Below are 19,211 nucleotides of genomic sequence, written 5' to 3'. Positions count from 1 at the left end.
CCTTTTCACTGTGTTAATATTTGCACTGATAATGCAAAAGCAACGGTAGGTAAAATTATTGGTGTCAATGTGAATCAAGGCAGTGGTACCAAACTGAATACTCTTTCATTAATAAAACACTCAACAAGCTAGGAATAGAAAGTAACTTCCTCAACACGATAAAGGGCATTATGAGAAATTCAGATAACATCACACTCAATGGTGAAAGACTAAAAACTTTCTCTCTTAAATCAGGAATAAGACAACTCTTGTCACTTCTATTCAACATTGTACTGGAGGATCTATCCGAGGCAATTTAAGGGGAAAAAAAAAAAAAGGCACCCAGATCGGAAAGGAAGCAGTAAAACTATCTTTATTTGCAGATGATGTTGTCCTGTAAATAGAAAGTCCCAAGAATTCCACTATAACACTACTAAAACTAGTAAGAGTTCTGTAGGGTTACAGGATACAAGATCGACATAAAAAAATGAATTGTATTTCTATAAACCTGCAATAAGCAATCTGAAATGAAATTAAGAAGATAATTTCATTTACAATAGTATCAAAAGGAATAAAATATATACAAATAAACTGATTAAAGAAACCCTGCAAAACTTATACTATGAAAACTATAAAACATCGCTAAAAAAGTTAAATACAATCTAAATAAATGGAAAAGCATCCCATGTTCATGAACCAAAAGCCTTAATATTGCTAAGATGTCAATTCTTTCCAATATGATCTACAGAGTCAACAAACCTCTATCAGAATCTGTGAAGTAATAATAAATATATATATTGGTCTCTGGTTCTGGCTCCTGACACTGAGCTCCTAAAACTCCTGCAATCTCCTGAGTGATAGAGGTGCTAGGAGCATCTTTTGTTCTAATGTTTGATCTTTGACCCTGGTTCCCGACACAGAGCTCCTAAATTCCTTTGAATATCCTGGGTTACGGGAACACTTTTTGTTCTAATGAGGTGACTCCTGGATAGCTTCAGGATGGGGGCTAGTCACCAGAAAAACCAAGTCTAATTAAAAGCTTGAAACTTTCAGCCCTAACTCCCATCCTCTGGAAAGTGAAGAAAGGCTAGAAATTGAATTAGTAACCCATCATGCCTATGTGATGAAGCCTCCTTAAAAATTCTTAAGGTATGGGATTTGGAGAGCTTCCAGGTTGGTGAACACATCCGTGTGTTGGGAGGGTGGTGCACCTCAACACCATGAGACCCTTCTGGACCTTGCCCTACATACCTCTTCATCATTTATCACACAATAAACTAGTAAATGTAAGTGAGTGTTTCCCTGAGTTATGTGGGCCATTCTAACAAATTATGAGCCCAAGGAGGGGACTGCAGAATGAATCAAGAACCCAAGAATGTAGAAAAGTCTTCATATTTGGGAGTAGCCTGGCTTAGGGTGAGGTGCATGAGTAGGGTGAGAGGGTGTCCACATATATGGAAGATCTGGGGCAGGGTGAGAACTCAAGCAGGGTGAGGAGAGTGTCCACAGAGAGTGGCAGCCTACACTGGGGACTAGAGCCCAAGTAGGTGAGAAGGGTGTCCACTGCATGGCGGGGGGGGACGGACTAGTACAGAGTGTCAGGGCCCAAGTAGGGTGAGAAGGGCATCCATGTGGAAGGGTAACCTGGAGTGGGAAATCAGAGCCCAACAGGAGTGAAGAGGGCACCAAGCAGAGCAGCACCCAGCATGGGGAATCAGGGCTCCGGCAGAGTGAGGGGGACAAACCCTACCTCACTGGAATGTTATTAGGATTAAACGGATGATATGTGTAGTGTGTGAGTAATAAGCACAGCCCAAGCGTTTGCTATTAATGTACATAAAGGGCCTGGCAACATGCCAAACACACAATACCCAACAAGCGGCTGTTTATTTATTTATTTGGCCACGCGGCTTGCGGGATCTTAGTTCCCCGCCCCCCTTGAACCCAGGCCCCTGGCATTGGACGCTCAGAGTCCTAACCACTGGAATGCCAGGGAATTCCCGTGGCTGTTTATTATATGATTATACCATTGTATTGTATCCTAAATACCTCACTGACATACAATAGCTAGTGTTTAGATGATGAGCAAAATTATTTCTAAAAATTAACTTCCCCTGTACCTCTTAATAACATCTACATCCCTTTCACAACTCCATTTTTTCACCCAGACTTTCAAATTGGCTCTTTCTTGCTCAGTTTTGGTTAACTTTTCCTTCCATATTCCTCTAAACTCTCTACTCCCTTTCATCCTGACTTTTCCTTCAAGATCTTTTAATTCACATATTAGCACAAAACCTACCATCTCTGCAGAAACAATGCAAGATACATCTAGGTTGGTGTGAAGAGCTTAAATAGACTCAATGAGTCTATAGCTACTTCCCCATAACAGTATATACAGAATAACTTGATACGTCTCTCATTTGTTTCATACCTGTCCTCGCTTTGGTGCATGCATGTATATCCCTAGGTAGAGTCCCACGGAAGGGGAATAGGCAAGTCGTAATTTGTGTCCAGTTCCAGCAGTGAGCCGAAGATCTTTATTCACAGGGACATACTCTAGCATGTCAGCTACCATCAGGCACATTTGGTCCTGCCCAAGAAAACATTTAGTAAGTAGTATTAAAGAATATTCAGGATAGAAAAACAAACTCCTTCCCTTTTTAAAGAATGCACATCCATTATATCTAGCACTCTATCTAATTTATCTGAAGGGCCCTAAGGGTTTTTTTTTTAAGGGGCTGAGATGAAAATATCTCTTTAGTCTGATAGATAAAATCATCAGCTGTTTTGTTTACGAATGTTGAAAACTATTTTACCAACTTGCATTTTAAAAATACATTTGTTCCGAAGTGAAGAGTATACTCTGGACCACTTCAATGTTTCTGTAGGACTCATAATTTTCAAAATAAAAATACAAAAGGTTAGGGGAGAAATGTATGAAAAATAAGCTAAATGAAACTGTCTGAATCTGGAAATGCCCCATAATTTCCAAACTAAGAGATCTGATCATATTATGAGAAGCAGGATTTATTTCAATTCCCCTACAATTTGCAATCCTATTTTAACTTGTAGTAACTATAAATGTAGCATTTACCTTATAAGACCACATTCGTAGTTTATGATCTTGACATAGAGCAAAGATGAAGGCATCGTGCTTGACACAATAAACAGCAAGATTCAGGGGACGATCTGAAGGCCCCTGATCACCTCTGAAGACATAAGGCCAAGTTTTAGAATTTTATTGTTGCAAATTACCTGATTATTAGAATTTGCAATTTAAGAGATAAAATAAAATTATAAATGCACACTCTTAACAGAAGGAAAAGAGTTTACAGGCTGGTATAAGATGACTACATTTTCTGGGCTTCCCTGGTGGCGCAGTGGTTAAGAATCCACCTGCCAATGCAGGGGACATGGGTTCGAGCCCTGGTCCGGGAAGATCCCACATGCCGCAGAGCAACTAAGCCCGTGCGCCACAACTACTGAGCCTGCTCTCTAGAGCCTGCGTGCCACAACTACTGAAGCCCACGTGCCTAGAGCTGTGCTCTGCAACAAGAGAAGCCACTGCAATGAGAAGTCCGTGCACTGCAACGAAGAGTAGCCCCCGCTCGCCGCAGCTAGAGAAAGCCCGCATGCGGCAACGAAGACCCAACACAGCCAAAAATAAACAAATTAATTAAAAAAAAAAAAGACAACTACATTTTCTATTTGATTTATATCCAATTATTCTGATAAATTTTAAAAAGCGCTAGATATCAATGGAATACTGTTCTAACCATCAAACTTTCTACTTCTAATATTACACAAAATTGGATTTGGTAAGTCAGGGCAGAGCACTGAACTGGATATTGTGAGAAGTATAGTAAGCCAGTTTCCGTTGTCAAAGTGTCAAGTCACAAATGAAGTGGGCTCTGGAGTGCAGCTCTTCTCAGATGGAATGTAACGTTGTGTAGACCCTTCTCCTTTCCAGTATAATGTTTATTTGCCTTGGAGTCAGACTGGAAGCACTAACAGGTGTTGACCAGGGCAAAAGATTAAGTTCTTGGGCCCCATGATTTACCGACCAGAGACCACTCACCTGATAACTGTCGGCATCCAGCCTATAAGCAATCGTTGCATTACTGAACTCTGTTTCAGCTCCACAACTGACACCATCCCTACAAGATTGAAAATAGACCAATGATATCCAAGGCACCTCTTGATCATACTCAGTGAAGCCCAAAGGCAAGAAGGATGCAAACACGAACAAGGAAGTTATAATAGGTGACAGGCTTCTACATTTCTACACTAAGGAAGTCTTAGGCTGTACCTTTCCACATATACCATACCTAAAATATTTTGAATCATTATGGGATCAATAACAACAGCATTTTTATATTCCTAGGGGAAATTTTTGCCATTTACAAACAGTAACCCATATTGCTGCTCGGAAGCAGCACTTCATTCTTTCCAAAAGCAACACTGAGTACCTTTCACGTGCTAGGCACAGTTCTAGGTGCTAGAGATACAGCAGTAAATAAAACAAATTAAAACACTCCTGTCCTCATGGAACTTACATTCCATTGGCAGGAAGGGAGAAGCAGAGACAGTTAACAAATTAAGTAGAATGTAAAGAGTGGAGAAAAATAAAACATAGAAAGGGTATAGTGAATGGGGATGGGGTGTGTGTGTACAATTGTATTATTGTTAAAATTGTGTTACAATTTTAAAAAGGTGGTCAGGTCACCCACTGAGGTGACACTGAGTAAGAACCTAAAGGAGCTGAGGGAATGAGCCACACTGGTAGCTGGGGAGACTAGCCCTGCCAAAGCCCTGAGGTAGGCGTACCTGGTATGTTCAAGGAATTGCAAGAAGGCATGTGGCCAGTTCAGAGGAGGAGGGAAAGAATGAGATGATGAGGTTAGAGAGGCAGTGGGGTGTCACAGTAAGGACTTTGGGTTTATTCAGAGTGAGATGAAGAACAGCCCCGATTCGAGGGCTTTGAGCAGTGGAATGACATGACTCATCTTGGGTTTTAAAATGTACCGGTCTGCCTGAGAAGTTTCTGCAGAGGGGTAAGGACAGATCTGGGGAGCTATTTAGGAAGCAAATGCAATAATCCAGGTAAGAGGAGTGGCGACTTGGAGCAGGGTATGAGCACTGAGCTTCCTTGTTTCAGTTAACCTATTTTAGTTACAATACCACAAAGTGAAGGTAGAAAACCAGTCAACTCATGTCTACTAAAGGCCTTAGAATAGGTCACCTTACAGTTATCTGTTTTCCCATACTCCAGTAAGCTGGACAGTTCCTCATCCACTATATAAAATCCCGCCCTCTTAGGAAAAAAACAGTAAAGCATTAGGGAGTCATAATGCAAGCAATAATGAATGACCATTTTAGGGTAGTAAAGAAGCAATTCCTGCATTAGATGATGGCCTTGCACTTCTAACATCTGTTTTAATGCCAGTATTCCTTTGTTTAAAATTAAATCCATGCTCAGTTCCCGTTCTTACCAGGTACGTCATGAGGAGGTAGTTTAAGAACAAAGATTCCCCCAGAGGGAGATGGTAGAGCAAACAGAGCCTCCCCGTCATTGCTAAGCCAGGCTGCCGAGGTGGTAGAATTAGGGGAGAGTCCAGGTACTGTTGGAATTAACTGATAGTTGCAAGGATCCCTGAAGTCAACTTTTCCAATGTCAGTGAATACTGACTGCATCTGACTTTCAATTACCAACTCCTGTGGAGTAATTAAAAAGAAAAATCTGTTAAACCAAAATAAACTGGATTTTGCTCAGTTCCTCCCAATCGCTATTAGTTTTTAAAGTAAAAAATCGTTGAGCTTAAAAAGAAAGCTATTTTTTCTTTTTTTAAATCATGGCTCTCCACTTTATTATTTTTTTTAATTTTTATTTTTGGCTGGGCCGCGGGGCTTGCAGGATCTTAGTTCCCCGAGCAGGGATCGAACCTGCACCCTCGGCAATGAAAGTGTGGAGTCCTAACCACTGGACCACCAGGGAATTCCCAGAAAGCTATTCTGCCAGGGAAGTCCCCAAAGCTATTCTTTTTAATGAAACTATTTTTGCAGCTTAAAATGTGTGTGATCATTTTAAATAGTAACTATGATAGTATGCTTGGTTAGGGCCAGCAAAGAATCCAAATATTCTTCAATTCCAAAGGACATTGCTCTATTACTAAATTTGTGACAGTCAGAGTAACTTGGGAATTAAAGGATATTATACTTAACCAACTTACACTCCTATACATCCGGGAAGGGTGTGGTAAAAGTAACCTGTGCACTGTTTGATTGGTTAATATCAAGATTATCACATGATTCTGAGTCTCAGAGACATGAACCCCTCCGGGTAAGAGGATGCAATTTTGGAATTTGAGGCGAACTGCATTATTTAACAGATTTATGTCCAGTGACTCTTCCACCAGCTCCAATGTATCTCCAGAGGTCTTCCTATTAAAGTGAAGAGATATTTGTTAAAAAAAAGTTTATGCTTTTCTTTCTGATTGTTGCATTGAAATGTATGGCAATAATTTCCAGATGAACTCTCCCAATTTGAAAATTTTGGATAAACAAATTCAGACCAATTTTGACATTCCAAACCACCACATTATATAGTCTACAAAACACAGCACTATATAAGATGCAAATCTTATTATATGATTCTCTGTTAAATGGAGGCATTTCCAAACTTCATAGTCCATTTTTTAAAAACAATATTCAAAGCAATTAAACTCCACTATAATGAAAATTCACACCACACACCCTCATTACTTATAGTGCAATGTGGCCTCTACATATGTTACTACAGAGTCAAACTACAGTGACCTTATAAATGTGGGTATTTCCCCTTCTATAGCTTCCTCCTCCTAGGATGCAGGGAAGACTCTTCTGGAGGCACAACTCTGCCATGTGGTAGCTTTGGAACCATAGAAAGCACTATTCTGGGAATGCCCTAACTTGCCATCACCTCATCTACCACACTACCCGAATCCATTCTCTAGATGATCTCCTTTGATATAACAGCTTTAAATGCCACTGAATGCCTACAATTCCTAAATCTGTATCTTATTCAGCCCAAACTCTCCACTGACCTCCTGACTACTGCCTCAACACTTCTACTTGTATATCTAACAAGGATCTCAAACTAAACCTGTCCAAAACAGAATTCCAGGACACAGCAAACCTGAAAGACAAAGAAACAAAAACACCTGCTTCACCTGCACTCTTTTCCAACTCATTAATGACATCTCTATAACTTCTAGTTGTTCAAGCCAAATATCTGGGGGTCACCCTTGAATCTCCTCTTTCTATATACCCTACATCTGATCTAATAGTAAATCCTAATAAAATCACTTTTAAAACATATCCACAGGGACCTCCCTGGTGGCACAGTGGTTAAGAATCTGCCTGCCAACGCAGGGGACATGGGTTCGAGCCCTGGTCTGGGAAGATCCCACATGCCGCGGAGCAACTAAGCCCGCATGCCTAGAGCCTGTGCTCTGCAACAAGAGAAACCACCGCAACGAGAAGCCCGCACACTGCAACGAAGAGTAGCCCCTGCTTGCTACAACTAGAGAAAGCCCGCACGCAGCAACGAAGACCCAACACAGCACCCACCCCCCTCAAAAAACAGATCCACAATCAGAACATTTCTCACTGCCTCTAACAATACCAACCCCAGTCTAAGCCACCACCATTTTTTGTCTGGATTGTGGCGCCAACCTCTAACTGGTCTCCCTGCTCCCACCCTTTCCTACTACACTCTGTTCTCAACACAGCAGCCAAGCAACCTTTTAAAAACACAACTTAGACCATGCCATTTCTTCACTTAAAAACCTCTGATCTCACTCAGAGTAAAAGTCAAAGCCTTAAAATAACCGACAAAACCTTAATCTGGCTCTTGGCTACCTTATTCCTCTATCCTTTGTTCACTCAGTTGCAGACTCCTAGCCCTTTGCCATTCTTTGAAAACAACACACAAGCTCCTGACTCAGGGTTTTTGCACTTTTTGTTCCTTTTTCTTGGAAGGCTCTACCTGAAATCTCATCCCTCAGTTATCCTTACTTCCTCTGCTCAAGTGTCAAGTTATCACTGGGTCTTGCCAGACTACCTTGTGTGAAATATTAAAAATAATAATTCCCCTTCCCTCTTCCCTGTTCTCTCTTCCAATTATTACCTGACGAATTATATTTACTCGGTATTTTTGGTTATTGTTGCTGATCTGCTCCCTCCACAAGAGCAGGGACTGCCTGCTTTTCTCCCTGCTATGTCCTCAGTCCCTAAACGTTGACTGGAACACATTAGGCACTCAAAAATATTTCCTTTTTTTTTTGGCCACGCTGAGCAGCTTGTGGGATCTTAGTTCCCTGACCAGGGATTGAACCTGGGCCCATGGCAGTGAAAGTGCCGAGTCCTAGCCACTGGACTGCCAGGGAACTCCCTCATAAATATTTCTTATATAAATGAGATATGCATCTTTAACACAGGTCTTCCTTCTGAGCCTATAAATTTCAATGCCTACTTGACATTGCCAAAGAGCTACTACACAGATACTTCAATAGTACCTCTAAAAGAATTATTTACATCTCTCCAAAACCCATCTTCTGTATCTCGTTAGATGGCAACCCCTCCACCCAATACTTGGTTAGTCACACTAGAAAACAGGGACTTGTCCTTGCTCCCTCCTTTTCCCTTACCACCCCTCACCCCATATTTAATCTATCTCCAGGTCCAAATGAAGCTAACTTCTAAGTGTATCTTGAATCCATGTATTTCTCTTTTCCTAGCCACTCCCACAACTGAGTCACTAACATCTTACTTGGTCCATCATATAAGCAAGTTGTTCTTTTGTATTGTACCCATCCAACCCAAATCTACTTTCCACAAAGTAGACTGATTATTTTAAAATGTGATTTTGATCATTTTAGTAATCCGTTAAAACCCATCAATGATTGCTCAGTGTACTCAGGATAAAATCCAAAATCCTTAAAAAGGACCTGAGGGTCCTTCCTGATCTGAGTCCTGCCTACCTCCCTAGTCTTAGCATCTCTCACATCATTTTCTATTTTGCCCATTTGCACCTAAGCCACACAGACCTTTAGTCAGTTCCTCAAACCTGTCAAGTTCTTTCCACCTCATGGATTTTGTGCACGGTGATCCCACTTGCTGAACTGCTCTCTCCCTCAACCCCTTGCCTAACTAACCTTTCATCTTTCAGATCTCAGTTTAAATGTGACTTGCTTTAGGGCTTCCCAGCACCACCAATAATATTTGGTACTCCCATTAGCCCCTCAAAGCCCCTATACTTTTCCTCCGAGGCAAGTATGAAAAATTTGTATTTATAAATGTGTTCATTAGCTATATAATGTCTTCCCCCTTCTCAAAACTGCCCCATGAAAGGTGGGTCCACATCTATTCTTACACTGCTACATCTTGCATGATGAAAATGGTGACTGGTTTTGTTCCTCACTTCACCCCCAGCACACCTAGCAGTGCCTGACATATAAAGGCTCAAACATATTTGTAGAATGAAGGAAGCTGTAAAGCACTATAAAAACATAATGGTTTCATGTTTAAAACTGGTCTTTGGGGCTTTAACCCCTAAGCTGCGTTTCTTCTGCTTTTAGTGCTGCCTGGGAGGGTACCTCTTCTAGAACTCTGGGTCTCCTTAATTTTCCACTGATTCACATATGAACAGAAAACAGTCTTTCTCTTTTCCTGTCGATAACCACTTCGGAGAATGAATGACACCTTGAGAACAGCCGCGAAAATGCAGCCGCCGAACAACCCGACCTTCCAGGGGGTTTGACAAACACAGCACTTACCAATGAATGAACCTGTTTCTGGTGACGGAGAACAACTTGCCACTTTCCACATAATAGAAGCCTCCCGCGCTCTCACCGTATTTCACGGCTCCGGCCACGGCATTTGCACTTCCTGCAAAATGAAAGGGGTCAGAGTGCACAGGTGGTTCTCTGGGAATGACACGCACTGAGGGTGCTGAGAAAGCAGAGGGTGACGGACTGAAAATCCATACAAAAAGAATGGGAAGAAAAGACGAAGAAGTAGGACACTAAAGAAGCTCTGATTCCGGGGCTATAGGCATGTGGGCTCAGAAGGATGAACGGGGGATCAGAGATTTAGGGATCCAGGGGAGAAGCCAGAGGCGAAGGATCGGATCGCGCCCTACTGGGATTCTGCCGTACCAATGCAGCAAACTGTGAACTCCCGAAAGTGCCTCGGCCTTTCGCGCTCAGCTCCGCTGAGCTCCACGAAGCTCCGTTCCATGGCTCCCGCTGCCGCCATCTTCCCGCGCCACCGCGAGGCCCGACGGGACACCAGCAGGACGCGGCGGATGTCGTCACTTCCGGGGGCGGAGCGGGCGGAGATGCGCACAGGTGAAGAAGCCGGCAGAGGTCAAGCGCGGGTCCGACCGTGTGTTGTGAGGCTCCCACCGAGTTAGTTGGAGACAGGGTGGGCAGGGAGGAAGCCAGATGAGAAGCGGGTAGGGGAAGCCTGCAGACTCTACCTGCGGGAACCTTTGCGTGGCCTGCTAGGAAGCCTCAAGGTGCGGCGCCATTTTCCTGGCGGCCTCAGGGCAGGGGGCGGGGCCGGGTTTGTTTCCATTTAAAAAATGCCGGCCCGGGCAGGGGCGCCCAGTCTCCCGCGAGGGTCGAGGTCCGGGGAGGCCCAGCAGATGGGCGCCCTCTGCTGGATTCCTAGCTTGCGGTCACCTCTCCCTGCGTCGCTGTGTCAGTCAGTGAATCTCCACCCTGTCTCCTTTTCTTCACTCTTCAGCGACCGTAGGGATAGTGGGGAGAGGGAGTGAAGGGCAGAGGGACCTTTTGTGTTGGAATTTTTTCAAGAGACTGTATTCGTGTTTTTTTAAATCGATCTTTATTGGAGTATAATTGCTTCACAATACTGTGTTTCTGTTGTACACCAAAGTGAATCAGCCATATGCATACATGTGTCCCCATATCCCCTGCCTCTTGCGTCTCCTTTCCCTCCCACCCTCCCTATCCCACCCCTCTAGGTGGTCACAAAGCACCAAGCTGATCTCCTTGTGCTATGCTGTTGCTTCCCACTAGCCATCTGTTTTACATGTGATAGTGTATATATGTTGATGCTACTCTCACTTTGCCCCAGCTTCCCCCTCACACCTGGTGTCTTCAAGTCCATTCTCTATGTCTACATCTTTAGTCCTGCCCTGCAACTAGGTTCACTTTTTTTTTTTAGATTCCATATATGTGCGTTAGCATACAGTATTTGTTTTTCTCTTTCTGACTTACTTCACTCTGTATGACAGACTCTAGGTCCATCCACCTCACTACAAATAACTCAATTTCGTTTCTTTTTATGGCTGAGTAATATTCCATTGTATATATGTGCCACATATTCTTTATCCATTCATCTGTTGATGGACACTTAGGTTGCTTAGGACACTTAGGTTCCATGTCCTGGCTATTGTAAATAGTGCTGCAATGAACATTGTGGTACATGACTTTTTTTGAATTATGGTTTTCTCAGGGTATATGCCCAGTAGTGGGATTGCTGGGTCATGTGGTAGTTCTATTTTTAGTTTTTTAAGGAAACTCCATACTGATTTTTTTTTTAATTTATTTTTGGCTGCGTTGGGTCTTTGTTGCTGTGTGCGGGCTTTCTCTAGTTGCGGCGAGCAGGGTCTACTCTTTGTTGTGGTGCGCAGGCTTCTCATTGCGGTGGCTTCTCTTGTTGCAGAGCATGGGCTCTAGGTGCGCGGGCTTCAGTAGTTGCGGCACGCAGGCTCTAGAGCGCAGGCTCAGTAGTTGTGGCACATGGGCTTAGTTGCTCTGCGGCATGTGGGATCTTCCCGGAACAGGGCTCGAACCCGTGTCCCCTGCATTGGCAGGTGGATTCTTAACCACTGCGCCAAGCAGGGAAGTTCCTTCCATACTGTTTTGCATAGTGGTTGTATCAATTTACATTCCCACCAACAGTGCAAGAGGGTTCCCTTTTCACCACACCCTTTCCAGCATTTATTGTTTCTAGATTTTTTGATAATGGCCAGTATGACTGGTGTGAGGTGAAACCTCATTGTAGTTTTGATTTGTATTTCTCTAATAATCAGTGATGTTGAGCATCTTTTCATGTGCCTCTTGGCCATCTGTATGTCTTCCTTGGTGAAATGTCTGTTTAGGTCTTCCGCCCATTTTTTAATTTGACTGTTTGTTTTTTTTGACATTGAGCTCCATGAGCTGTTTGTGTATTTTGGAGATTAATCCTTTGTCAGTTGCTTCATTTGCAAATATTTTCTCCCATTCTGAGGGTTGTCTTTTGGTCTTGTTTATGGTTTCCTTTGCTGTGCAAAAGCTTTTAAGTTTAATTAGGTCCAACTTGTTTATTTTTGTTTTTATTACCATTACTCTAGGAGGTGGGTCAAAAAAGATCTTGCTGTGGTTTATGTCTAAGATGTTTTTCCATGTTTTCCTCTAAGAGTTTTATAGTGTCTGACCTTACGTTTAGGTCTTTAATCCATTTGAGTTTATTTTTGTGTATGGTGTTAGGGAGTGTTCTAATTTCATTCTTTTACATGTAGCTGTCCAGTTTTCCCATCACCACTTATTGAAGAGGCTGTCTTTTCTCCATCGTATATCCTTGCCTCCTTTGTCATAGATTAGTTGACCATAGGTGCGTGGGTTTATCTCTGGGCATTGTATCCTGTACCATTGATCTCTATTTCTGTATTTGTGCCAGTACCATACTGTCTTGATTACTGTAGCTTTGTAGTATAGTCTGAAGTCAGGGAGCCTGATTCCTCCAGCTCTGTTTTTCTTTCTCAAGATTGCTTTGACTATTTGGGGTCTTTCATGTTTCCTTATGAATTGTAAAATTTTTTGTTCTAATTCTGTGAAGAATGCCATTGGTAGTTTGATAGGGATTGTACTGAATCTGTAGATTGCTTTGGGTAGTATAGTCATTTTCACAATATTGATTCTTCCAGTCCAAGAACATGGTATATTTTTCCATCTGTTTATGTTATCTTTGATTTCTTTCATCAGTGTTTTATAGTTTTCTGAGTACAAGTCTTTTTTGTCCTTAGGCAGGTTTATTCCCGGGTATTTTATTCTTTCTGTTGCAATGGTAAATGGGAGTGTTTCCTTAATTTCTCTTTCTGATCTTTCGTTATTAGTGTATAGGAATGCAAGAGATTTCTGTGCATTAATTTTGTATCCTGCAACTGTACCAAATTCATTGGTTAGTTCTAGTAGTTTTTTTTTTTTTTAATTTATTTAATTAATTTATTTTTGGCTGCGTTAGGTCTTCACTGCGGTGCACGGGCTTCTTACTGAGGTGGCTTCTCACTTAGGTGGCTTCTCTTGTTGCGGGGCACAGGCTCTAGGCATGCGGGCTTCAGTAGTTGTGGCGCACAGGCTTAGTTGCTCCGTGGCATGTGGGATTCCCCCCAGACGAGGGCTCGAACCCGTGTCCCCTGCCTTGGCAGGTGGATTCCCAACCACTGAGCCACCAGGGAAGCCCTCTAGTAGTTTTCTGGTGGCATCTTTATGATTTTCTATGTATAGTATCATGTCATCTGCAAACAGTGACAGCTTTACTTCTTCTTTTCTAATTTGTATTCCTTTTATTTCCTTTTCTTCTCTGATTGCCGTGGCTCAGACTTCCAAAACTATGTTGAATAAGAGTGGCAAGAGTGGACATCCTTGTCTTGTTCCTGATCTTAGTGGAAATGCTTTCAGTTTTTCACCATTGAGTATGATGCTTCCTGTGGATTTGTCATATATGGCCTTTATTATGTTGAGGTAGGTTCCTTCTCTGCCCATTTTCTGGGGGAGTTTTTATCATAAATGGGTGTTGAATTTTGTCAAAAGCGTTTTCTGCATCTACTGATTCATGTATTCTTGTATAATGAATCATAATGTATTCAATTAAACATTGATGCTGCTACCTGCTGGCATTACCTAAATGCTGCTCACTTGCATATGTGAAAGGCATTTGCCTTTTCTTCTATTTGTGATCTGGATGTTTGGAAGATATTGCGGCTTTACCCGTGTTTAGGGCAGAGTAGATGATCGATTTGGGGAGAAAGTTGTAATTTTCCGGGGGAAAGGTATTTTTTTCCTTACTAGTCAACATTTGTTAAGCACTTCTGTTATTATTTCTTGTTATTACCGGTGACCACAACCCTTCACTGTCATTCTCTGTTTCACTCCTGTATTCTGACTGCTCTCCACTGTTTTTCCAGCTCACTCCTTCTAGGACACCAACTCTCGCAATGCAATCCCTCCTTTCCACCTACAATCCACGGTTCCTATCACCTTTTCACTGTCTCTCACTTCTTGCTCTTCAAGCCTATTTGCAAGAGGACTGAAAAGAGTCTTGGGAAACAATTTTGCTTTAGGGGAGAAGGAACCTGTTACAGTCTGATGCCATAGGACTTAGCTGTAGTGGAGGGATCATTCTGAGTACAGTATGGTTTATCTTCTTCCCCACTCCCACTGGACTTAACTCTGAGGCCTGTGGAGGCAGAATGAGGGACTATAATGAAAAAGAGACCAAGTTCATTACAAATTCTATGAAACATTGAGGGCCCCCAAGTGCTGCACTGAAACTGCTCTCACGGAGTGTGCACGAAAAGGAGAGAGCCAGCGTTCCCTTCCCTTCCCCGTGCAAATGACCCCAGAGCAGTTTTGCCCATTCAAAGGCTGCAGCACATTGGAGGGGCCCACAAAAAAAGTGGTTGGTAAATTGATGGGGCATCTTCGTTTCCCAGGAATCCAGGAATTACAGTTTTTGACAGTTAGCTGTCTCATTCCTCCTCTTATTTCCAACATCCATCAGAGCTCTCAGAACTTAAAAGTTCCTAATAAGTGTTTGAAAGAGTGACTAAAGATGAATAAATGCGCATATACGTTCTTAGAACACTCAATTACCCTTTGAACTATTAATATACTGGCATGGTATGGTTGTAACATAAGTGGAATTATATTGCCATCTAGTGGTTAGGGGGTGACTTCATTTAGAAACATAATGCAGAATGTTACCAAGATTATTGTTTGTGCAGCAAGTTTTATTTACAGATACTTTCATAGGAAAAATATTTTTATTGCTTGACACTGTTGTCTTGGTTTGCCTTGAGAGTGTCTTGGTTTGCTAGATCACCACTAAGTATAAGTGAAGGGTATTGTAAATTGAACTTTAAAGCAGATTTTCCTAAACTAACTGAATAGCTATTCCTTAAAAGAAGAAATCAGTGGTTGAAATAAGCATGGGAAATGATGATAAATGAAATTCAACATATTTCTTTCCTGCAGAACTTTTCAGAGACATTAATATGATAGTGTGCTTTGCAAAGCTCCAGTTGGGCCTTATGTGTGATGTGTTTCCCAGACTCTATGCTCTTTTCAAGGAACAACTCATTGGACCATTGTTCTATGGGAAAAAATTGGGGAAACACTGCTTTATTGTCATTTTCCCCGTATGTTAAAAATACCCAGATTTTTCGTTTTGTTTTGGCGAGTATGGGGATTTCGTGTTTGTACAGAAGCATGTTTGGGTTTACTAAGGTATGGGAAAATTCACTAAGATTAATTTACTACATTTTATTAATAAAAGATTCTACAATTGAAAAAAAACGATTACTGCTTAGTGTTTTCCTGACTACAAAGCCTTCTTTGACCTTCATGTCCATGTTCTAGACATGGTGAATTCAAGGAGTATTGTAAGAAGTCATAGTCATGCCTTACATTTATAAGGATCTTAGTTAATTTTTAGGTAATAATTTCTTTAATTGAAATTAGCATTATTTCACATTGAATATTTTTTACGAAATCTATTTGGGTTCTAGGAATGTGGTTTCCTGCTGTTTGGACAGTTACTTTCAATAATAGCTGTTAGTGATAGCAGAAATGACTTGGGATATAACCACAATGCAAATGACTTGAGATTTTCTATTTCTGTTCTTTTTTTTTTTTTTTTTTTTTAATTGCCATTCACCTATGTGTTGCTGTGTTAATCATAGCGATTAAATTCAAATTCCTGGCAGGAGCTTCATTTATTCTTCATTTATTCTTGCAGTCTTGATTGCACGCCTACCACGTGCTAGTCACTGGGGTTAGAAAGAGCCCTCAGGATATAGGCTCTGCACAGTCAGGGGTCTCATCTGCCTCGTTTTCTGTTGTATCGCTGGTGCCTAGCATTGTGACCAGCACTTCCTCAGTGCTCATGAAGTAGTATTTGTGGACAGACTAAAACTTTCACACTCTCTGCTTTTGGGGCTCTGCCAGTTTAACAGAGAGACAAAGGAGAAATACAGATAACAGTAAAATATGTTAATTAATATAAAAGAGATATGTACCAAAAGGAGAAAGAGCATTCCAGGCAAAAAGTCTTAGAAGCATGGAGAGAACTGGGGTGAGGAGTGGTTTTGAGAAGGCTGGGGACCTTTTGCGAGAGCTTTCCCTTTCTTACTGAAGAGTTTAGATTTACTTAAATGTCTTTCCTTACAACTCAGTGCTTAAAGTACTCTATTAGACATTCTTGTTGTAGATTTGCTATAAGAATTTTATTGGATCTCAAACCAAACTTTGTAAATAGTTAAAAAAAACTTTTTGAAAGGTTGATCCGACCCCAGTATAGAGAACCTTAATATGCGTGGGCCTTGTTGAAACAGAGATGACATCACTGTAGGGTTGGTAACTCATGGGGAAGCCAGGATGACATTGTAGGTTCTTAATAATTGCCCCAACATTCTGTCTAGAATTTTGAAATTCTCCCCAGGAAACCCCCAGAGCAGAGCCCATCAGGAGAAGTTTCTTTAAAAAGCAAAATTGTGGAATAAGCAAAGTGTGTCGGTGACATTTCACTTCCCTTTTCATGATTCTTTCTACTGGCTTAGAAAACCACCATGACTTCAGAAAGCAGGGTCCTCTGATGGCCCCTGAAAGCCCGGGGTTCCCACCCAGACCTGATTTTCCTGTGCTTTGGACTCATCCGTGGGGACCATATGCCTTGGATTTTTTTCACCTTTCCTATAATATTTCCCATAAATTTCAGTATGTTGTGATTCATTACATGCTTACGTAAATGTTATTTTTATATCTTTGTAAGAGCTTGCATGTACTTAATTCACAAAATCAGAAAAGAAAGTCCTTGCTTGAACGATATATCCTGAATTTTGCTTCTATATGTGCTATACCTATTGAAACCAGCACTGGAAATGATCTGAGATGAATTCACTCTGAGATGCCAGTGATAGAAAAGCTTAATAAATTGCCCTTCCCAGAGGTATGGGTACTGCAACACACATTCCCTTAACCCACAGAGCATTGTCACTCTTTCCTCCCTTGCTCATCTTGCTAATCAGTTGTGGGAGTCCTTTCCTACCTCAATATCCTTTCAACACAGTGATTCAGACAGCTGCTATCAGTTGACTGGAATTAACATGTGATAAGTAATCAATTTACCATCTAATTCAAAGAAGTGGAACTCTAATGGTGGAATTGGAGGTATCAACAAGGAACCAGACATGTAGGCGGGCTTAACAGGGACAGTTAAGTCATCTCAATAAAATATAATTAATATTGAGCTTAAAGACCAAGATCAAAGCTGATCCAGTAAACAGTTTTACTTGCATGTACACAAAACCCAGAGCTGCTTTTTCATGTAAAAGTACACAATACAATTAAGAATCTAGCGATTCTGGCTTTTAAGTATAGATTCTCATTTGAATCTAGATTCTTGCGACGTCGCACCCACTTCAAATGCTCCATTCTCATTCTGTCCTTTCTTAAAACCTCAGGGCTGTCACTTCTTTCGTCATGGGTAATGTCTGTGCGTCTTCCTCAGCAAAACAATGATGGCAATTAATAACAATTGGGAGATTTTGCCATCTGTTTAATTCTTTTCTCCTTTCATCTCCTCCTGTGAGTTCTCTAACTCTTTCTCCTGTTCTATTCCTTCAAAGAGTAAAAAGCTTCAAAGCATAAAAATAGAGTTTTAAGAAGTATTACCCCTTCCTCATTTTGTCTGCCAAGTTTCAATTTGGTGCAGGTGCCGACAGATGTTTATAGGCAAATAGGTCATTTCCATATCGCAAAGCAAGGCTGCTCACTGACCTGAGCAAGTGTTAGGACTTTGATTAGAGGCTCCAGTTTGAGGTCAGAGGCCAATGCTTTTCTAAATCCCAGACTTCAGTTTTGTTTTAGCTTGCTTTTGTCATCGCCCAAATCCTGCAAAAATGTCTGGAAATTAAATAAGAATGTACGACTACAATCTTGGGCCTGGCAGAGCTTCTATAGGCAACCACAGGTCCGCACCCAGTGATTGTTTATACCCCTCTTGCATCCTCTAGGATCCTGCTTACGCATCAGTTTCTGTTGAGTAACGGTGTGCAGAGCCAAGTCAGGAACAGTAATGTTCCTTGTCTGCCTTCTTGGGCTGGTCCTGACGCTGGCCCCTGACAATGCCAGGCTCGGGAACTATTTGTTTCTGAACTCCAGCCAAGAAGTCTAACAATTCTCTCCCTTCCTTTCCATCGCCCTCTTCTTCCTTACCAATGCCAAGTCTGGGATTTTTCCTTGTCTAGAGACTATACAGGCAAGGAAATGAACTTTCTTGGGATATGACAGACCACTTAACAGAAAATGTGCCCTTTGTTCTCATTCAACTGCCTTTTCCTTAAATGACATCTCTAAGGCTTCTGCAGATATATCCGCGTTTAGCTACTTAATTTCTACAAGGTCCCTGTCAGAGGCTAAGAAGTAGGTGTTGGAATTCTAATTTTTCTGATAGGGAAGCAATAGCTCAGAAAGGAAAACTGATATACCCAAGAATTTAGTCAAGCAGTTCTATTAGTTGTGTCTGAATCCATTCTTTAAATTTATTTAAAAATCCTTTTAGCTGCTAGCAACCACGTCCAAGACAAAGGAAGCAAACACTTACATTTACTTACAGAAAATAGACACAGGTCTGAGTGTTGATTGCTAATTCCACCATGAGTCAGAAAATTTTATTTCATTTAGACACACCCAGGGACAGCCTAGCACAGATTAGAGTCCGTAGGGATATGGGTTCTACTTCCCACTGTTGTTTTTTTTTCTCTCATTTTTTGGCTGCACTGTGCAGCATGTGGGATCTTAGTTCTCCAACCAGGGATGGAATCCACACCCCCTGCATTGGAAGGGCGGAGTCTTAACCACTGGACCACCAGGGAAGTCCCTCTACTTCCCACTGTTAACTAGCCA

The 19,211-nt window shown here is 41.6% G+C and overlaps 1 protein-coding gene and 1 long non-coding RNA gene across 10 annotated transcripts in view; one reads left to right on the top strand and one right to left on the bottom strand.

Moving 5' to 3' along the window:
- The window catches only part of NUP160 (nucleoporin 160), a 61,343-nt gene extending 51,025 nt beyond the window's left edge, over nt 1-10,318 (bottom strand). For 3 of the 4 annotated variants that reach the window (XR_014231349.1, XM_082341096.1, XM_082341097.1), the window contains exons 1-7: nt 10,176-10,318; nt 9,795-9,906; nt 6,210-6,420; nt 5,472-5,694; nt 4,058-4,136; nt 3,074-3,188; nt 2,411-2,569 (exon numbers count right to left, since the gene is read on the bottom strand). Coding sequence is in view for 3 of the 4 variants with exons in the window: in XM_082341096.1 (XP_082197222.1) it covers nt 2,411-2,569; nt 3,074-3,188; nt 4,058-4,136; nt 5,472-5,694; nt 6,210-6,420; nt 9,795-9,906; nt 10,176-10,275 (999 nt within the window). In the remaining variant the exon portion in view is untranslated. The remainder of the gene's footprint in view (nt 1-2,410; nt 2,570-3,073; nt 3,189-4,057; nt 4,137-5,471; nt 5,695-6,209; nt 6,421-9,794; nt 9,907-10,175) is intronic. The other variant, XM_082341095.1, reaches the window with a different exon arrangement.
- The window catches only part of LOC309605460, a 78,441-nt gene continuing 69,548 nt past the window's right edge, over nt 10,319-19,211 (top strand). For 2 of the 6 annotated variants that reach the window (XR_014231362.1, XR_014231363.1), the window contains exons 1-2: nt 10,319-10,427; nt 13,627-13,769. This is a non-coding gene — a long non-coding RNA (uncharacterized lncRNA). Of the gene's footprint in view, nt 10,428-13,626; nt 13,770-14,212; nt 16,854-19,211 lie in introns of those variants that run through there. The other 4 variants (XR_014231367.1, XR_014231364.1, XR_014231365.1 and 1 more) reach the window with 4 other exon arrangements.

This window comes from Balaenoptera borealis (assembly GCF_965194805.1).
Source record: "Balaenoptera borealis genome assembly, chromosome: 11".
NCBI lineage: Eukaryota > Metazoa > Chordata > Mammalia > Artiodactyla > Balaenopteridae > Balaenoptera > Balaenoptera borealis.
This window is presented reverse-complemented; position numbering and strand designations above follow the sequence as displayed.